Source organism: Limulus polyphemus, unplaced genomic scaffold (assembly GCF_000517525.1).
Source record: "Limulus polyphemus unplaced genomic scaffold, Limulus_polyphemus-2.1.2 Scaffold1254, whole genome shotgun sequence".
In the NCBI taxonomy this organism is placed as follows: Eukaryota; Metazoa; Arthropoda; class Merostomata; order Xiphosura; family Limulidae; genus Limulus; species Limulus polyphemus.
In genome coordinates this window covers 301,102-307,870 of record NW_013666864.1, presented here as the reverse complement: position 1 = coordinate 307,870, position 6,769 = coordinate 301,102, and the positions used below count along the sequence as shown (strand labels likewise).

Below are 6,769 nucleotides of genomic sequence, written 5' to 3'. Positions count from 1 at the left end.
GTAAGACTAGAGGGAAGGCAGCTAGTCATCACCACCCACCGCCAACTCTTGGGCTACTCTTTACCAACGAATAGTGGGATTGACCGTCACATTATAACGCCCCCACGGCTGAAAGGGCGAGCATGTTTGGTGTGACGGGGATCCAAACCTGCGACCCTCGGATTGCGAGCCGAGACCCCTAACCACCTGGCCATGGAATGTGTTGTTGCAGTTACTTGTAGCAGGTTGGTTTTTACGGGGTGGAGTTGCTAGCCCCGCGCCCAACCCTCCTCCTTTCTCATCCTGGACTTGGGACCAGGCAAAGGCGGAGGTTGGCATGTTTGATGTGACGGTGATTCGAACCCGCGACCCTCAGATTACGAGTCGAGCGCCCTAACCACCTGGTCATGCCGGGCCTCCCCATTGTGTAGTTTGGTGCTTAATTACAAACAAACAAGCAAATGGAGGGTATAAACTAAAAAATATATTCGTTAAAACCATAAATTTGGTCGCCAAAAGCAGTTAAGAAAGAAAAAACAGCAATAGCCGTACAATTTAAAACTGAATCAGTCTTTGAAGATCAGATTAGAAACACTTCCGACTATTTTTCTTCTGACGTTAGCTAGAATCTAGGACTTTACCTGCACTTGAGTCGTTATATTTTCGTGCCTCGTTAGTAAAATATTAAAGATTTTTCAAATAATATTGTGATGCTTACTCTTCCACCTAAAGAATGTAACTATTGGTTATAGAATAGATCAGATTAACTAATGAATAATTCAAACGTTTCCGAATATAGTACTAAATTGTATTATTCATTGTATTCCATGTTCAAAACATTACAGAGGGCAATATGAATTGGCGGAATATTTTGACTTTTGTACAGTGTAAGGTACATATTGTTGGGAAACCTACGGTACTTGTGACTAGTTTTACTCTTTTAGGTTGGTATTATTATTAGTAACATATTTTGAGATCTTCTTATAGTAATTTCGCCACCATTAGAAAAATATAAATTCTTTATTTATCATATTTATTGCTTTTCAATAGTCCAAACTTAGAAAAGAAGAGTAAGTAGCTTTGTTTAACTTGAATTTCGAAACAACGAATGATATATATGAAATACAAATTGGAGTGCTAATTTTAGTACTAGAAGTAAAACTGGCACTTCAATTTGCATTTTATATATAACTAGTAGTACAATTGATATTACTAATGTACGGTATTGTACTTGTCAATTGGAGAAGTAATGTTAGTGCGCGTGTTACAACTTAATACAAGTCATTGTGATATTGATGTTATACGTTAAATGTACAGCTTTAAATTCAATTTACTATAAAAATATAGCCACGAAGAAAAATTATCATTTTATGAGTAAATGTTATACGTAATTATGTTAAGAAACAAAACAATAAATGATATGCAAAACAGTAACTCGTACATGAGAGGTGGTGGGATATTGTACAGTAGAAGTTAGAACTGCATGTGAGAGCTGATAAAGACCTTTTTTATATAATATTTTTTTTGGTCATTGATGAACATGAGAGTTACACAAATGTAAATAATAAAAGTAAGTATTGTAGTTGCCTGTAATTTGCATAATTAACATTTTATAATACTAATTATTATAAAAATACTATTGCAGTATTGTCGTGAGTATCATGAAATGATGTTCAAAATTTCTTTATTTATAAAATTATCATATGCTTTGTATTTCATTAAGATAATTTTATCACTACTTGAAAAATTCTGAGTCATATTTTCTTTAGAAATATGTAGTTCTACATCTTCAGAGAGACTTGAATGTGGCAGCCTCCACACTTTGCAGCTAACTTATTGAATTGCATATGAATAATGGTGTCAATATTAATCTGTACTAAAAATCATTTGTTACTTTGCCAGCTGTAGTAATTAAATGTATCTATAAATGAATCGGCACTTATCTAGGTTAATTATTATTTCTATTAGTTTGAAACCTGTATTAAACAAGTCAGAGTAAGTAATTGAAAATTAATTTTTGAATTTTAAAATCTATCATATGGTTCATCAGAGCCTATCCAGGACATTTGAGAGTCAGTATTTGTAAAGATAAGATTGATAAACAAAAAATGTTAGTTACAATCATGTTTAAAAAATCTAGTGTTTTATTTGTTTGATGTAACACCAGTGTTTTCTCTCCCTCTACTTATGATGATAAGTATTTGTACCTAGTCTCCTTTCAGCTGGCACAAAACAAAATGAAAACCCTGTTAAACAGTAATGACTCTATGTACCTTCTAGGCTTCTTGAATAAAATGCACCCAACATTATGATACTGCAACCTAAGGTACGTTACTGGGTCTGAATCTTAGAGGATCAAGTGGTTTATGCCTCTGGACTTTTATTTGAGAATTCATAGTTCTTTTGACCCATTGCAACAAAAATGTGTTTTGCACTTTGAAGCAAACAGTGTGTGCACTTTAAGAAAGATGGTTAAATCCCATTACTCAATCAGGCAAGAGTAGCCCAAGAGTTAGGAGTGGGTGCTGTTCCCTCTTATCTTTTACTTAAAAGCTAGGGATGGCTAAATATAGATAGCCCTTTGTGTGGCTTTATGCAAAATTCTGTAACAAAGTGAACACGGAAGCACAAAGCTGGAATTGAACCTAATAATAACATGTTTTGTAAATCACAGCAAGTTTTTTGATGACAGTTTTTGTTGTTGTTGTTGGCAACTAAATGAACAATTCTGTAAAGTGCACTGATGTACATGGGGAAAATGTATATTATTTTCATAAAACTCTCTTGAGAAACGTAACTATGTAACTATTCTTTAAAAAAAATAAGTCTTCATAGTGGTAACAATTACAGTTTTGAGGTTGTTTTCAATTTCTTGTGTCCTCATCCACAGGCAAACTGCACAGGGACAGAGGATGGGTTTGGATGATAACATCGAAAACAATGAACCTCTAAACCATTGTTGTAATACTGAAGATGAAGAGAAAACTTCTAGCAAGTTTTCACCGAAGAAAATGAAGATAGAACACAGTGGCAGCAAAGAAAAGGAATGGTGTGTATGTTCTTAATAATGGCATTAGACAGTCTCTACAGATTTGAAATAGTGTCTATCTCTAAGGTAGAATATCAATGGTAAAATGAGTTTAATCATTAAAATTAAGATTGATTTTAGTTATTTTAGGTTAGATGCATACTTTAGAAGTCTTGAAATTTCTGGAGAAAATAGTAAATTTAAGATGTAGAGTGGCAGAAGGTCTTTTGGACCATTAAGCTCAACCCCAAATACACAAAGTTAATGATAATGAAAGCTCTCTGCTAACTGTTTTAAACCAATTTAAAGATAACCCTTCTCGCTCTTGAACTTAAGATATCTGTAAACAGAATCAACTATTTTATTTCGTTGTCTTCACTGCACTAAATACTGACAAATATATAGGGTTTTTTTTCAACAATAATACTTAAATCCATCTCTTTTTTCTTTTTTTTCTACAAACACCATTATTTATCTCATGCAAGTTTGTCCTTTCCAAATTTCCATGCCTCCAAGTAAAGCTAGGCAATTAAAGGTATTTGCTAAGCAGTTGTACCTGAATAATTGATTAGAGCCCACACCCATCCTGTGTACAAGTAAGCAAAAAAGGGTAGTGCACTAGCTTTGTAACTTTGTGAACTACTGCAGTATTTTAACATGGTATTAACATGTTCACGACATCGTGCACCACTGGTAGTACACAGCACCCATAAAATATAACTGCACCTCACATCTCCAAAGTCCTATATGAAGCATTTATTTTGTACAAATGGCTATAATAATGCCATGCCTTCTGTCATGTACCATTAGTGGAGCATAGACGCCATGTTGAAAGGACAAATGAAATCAAACAAATTCATTCTATTTAATCACTTTTTATTTTCATATTTTACATAACTGCCAAAGCTTAAATGGGTAAAGACAGGACATCATGTACCACCGGTGATGCACTCATGAGAAAGCTGTCAATGCAGTCATTCTGACATAAAGCCATAAAATTAGCAGTATCTGAAACAATAGTTCACAATTGGGCTTAACGATTATATTGCATAATTAGAGAAATTACTTTCGCTGCAAATGTGTTAAGCTTCCTGTTGTCACCAAGTTTGTTTGTTTTTTAAGTAATTTGTTTCAGGTAACAAACATCTTCTGGAGATCACCATTTGTGTATTTTGCAATAATAATTTTTGTTGTTGTTGTTGTTTTTTTACTAAAAATATTTTGGCACAATTTTTTTTTATTGATAACCTGGACATTTCCTACTTGACAAATATATCACTAAGTCATGTTTTACTATCACTGATTAAGGTAATGGTGTTTTTATTGAAAACGTATCATGATTACAATTAGAAATAATTAAATAGTAGCCAGTTAGACAATTTATTTATGTGCAATGTTTGAATCTGATAAACATACAAATAATATTCAGCAGAAGATTTGTCATCAGAATATTTTGCTACTCAAAACTTTACAAAAAGTAAAAACACTATAATTTTAAACAACGAATCAAACATCAACAAGATACCTTTACTAATCCTTAAGCAACCTCCAGTCATTTAACTTGGTTTCATACACTATATAGATATATATATATATATATATATTCCTGTATCTAGGTAAACCACTTGTACCTGACAATGACAAAAGTTTCTGCAAATGTACATTTGTTACTCTCTTAAACTTATACTAATATTTTCTTTGGTACTCATTCAACCAGTCTCTTAACACACAAATACTCGCAAACGAAAGGAACTTATAGAATCACTCATTAGCTAACTGAATACTTCACTGAGTCTTGTATTTATATCATATTCTTACTTCTACATACTACATGAAATTTCTAGATTCTTAACTTTCTTGATGAATTTAAATATTGTGTCATACACCCTCTAGCAAACAAATGTAAAGATTAAAGTATTAAATATATAGCTTACAACATTAGGTTACCTTGTTAACAACTGAAGTTAATCAAATAGGGATTAAGTTCCTTGATCCTCAAAAACCAGTTCGTCTAGAGTTTCCGCATTGTCAAAAATTTACAGTCAAGCCTTGTAACTCTTGGCCAAGTCTCTTTATGGTTTTTTTTTATATATTCATCCCAAAACGAAAGCTTTAACTTCAAGAAAATTTTAAATTTTTCCAGATTCCTCTCTTTAAGAATGAAAACTTTCAAAATCTGTCACTTCATTTGACCTTTGGTTGGAATAATTTGTTTAGTTTAGAAAGTGGTTTAGATCAAAATGTGTAGTGATAACAAAAGGCTTCGAACTTATGGCTGAAGTGAATGATGAATTTAGGCAATGAACATAAACAATTTGTTTGTCTCACATAACGTTATGTATTGATCATGTACTAGCCACAAGGTCAGTCCTCATTTTTATGTTTCACTCTTCCAAATAAAAAACGAAAAAAGAGATCATGATTTTTTATTTTTTGCATGTAACATTTATTGATAACTTCAACCATTTCAAATTTAACAAAACTTCAATGTATATTCTCTATAGTCATTACAATTTTTAAGTTTAAACTGTCAACAATACTACACAATGACATCATCAACTTTACTGTATATAATTGGAATCGGGCTGATTGTGTACTATAATTATCGGCAATCGGTGATTTCCGAATGTGACATGATCGGTAAAATAGTAATATGTTGTTGTTGTTTGTTTTTTTTATTTTTGGCTAATGCAGTCTGAATAGTTGGATTCAAAAGTGTTTGCCCTAACATGGACAAACATTGTATGTGCAGTAAGTATTATCCAACCAACTTAGAAGTTTGCAATTTTTATTTGACTGTTTTTGAAAAGTCTTGACAAAAAATAACTTATGTACATCTTTCAAATGTCATGCAGGCTTGGTGTCACATATAAAAAGTTGGAAATGTAGCATTCTGATTGAAAACAGTAGTCATCTTTATAAAGTTCAAATAATCACTTTATATTTCCAATTTTATAAATGAAATTTTAAATATCAATTCTATTATACTGATACAAAAAGTTTGAATATTGGACAAAGTGATGGCTTTCTTATTAATGAAAGTGTATTTCATTTGAATACACGGCCATTCATAGTGACGATGTTTGTGGATTGTACATAACTGATGAGTGTTCATAAATTTGGGAAGGTCCATTCATGGTTTGTCATAAGTTCTGGTGAGTTAAGAAACGTTTAGTTCAACTTATGTGGAGTCAAACTATTAATGGCTCTTTAGATTTGAAGGGGCCATGCAGGCTACCCAGCAGTCACTTTTTACGACCTTGCCGACATTTTTGTAGGCCATTGATTCCTGGGCCCTTGCTTATTTCAAGCCCTGTTAAATATTGCGTAATCATCAAATAGAGTAAAGATTAGTTATTTGTCACATCTATAAAACTAAATATAAACTTAATTACTTAAGTACTAAAGAGAGTGGTTTTGTATGTAAAATGTGAGTTACATCCTGTTGAAAATAGCAAGGAGATTGAATCCATTTGGTTTCTATTGTCTGATATAAAGGGAAAAGGCTTTTAGCGGGAATTTGTTAGACCTCCGGAGTAAGATTTCTGCTCTGTGTGTATATATATATATATATATAAAGTATAAAATCTGTGTATCTGTCTTTGCCCTAGGTCACTCAGGCAATTCCAACCAAAGTTGCTGTTATTGAGCATTTATTAATTATATTCATAGATGGCGCCACCACCCTTATGACAAAAAAAATTATTGTAATTTTACTTATAACACAACATACACACAGTGGTGGGGGAGGGCGAGACTAAA

General features: G+C 32.5%; 1 protein-coding gene across 3 annotated transcripts in view; it reads left to right on the top strand.

Moving 5' to 3' along the window:
• Positions 1-836: 836 nt before the first annotated feature.
• LOC106462797 (thymidylate synthase-like) overlaps positions 837-6,769 on the top strand; it is a 28,092-nt gene continuing 22,159 nt past the window's right edge. Inside the window, exons 1-2 of one of the 3 annotated variants that reach the window (XM_013922759.2) lie at positions 837-923; positions 2,870-3,028. In XM_013922759.2, coding sequence (XP_013778213.1) covers positions 2,892-3,028 — 137 coding nt within the window. In that variant the 5' untranslated portion in view covers positions 837-923; positions 2,870-2,891. Of the gene's footprint in view, positions 924-1,031; positions 1,050-2,869; positions 3,029-6,769 lie in introns of those variants that run through there. The other 2 variants (XM_022390142.1, XM_022390141.1) reach the window with 2 other exon arrangements.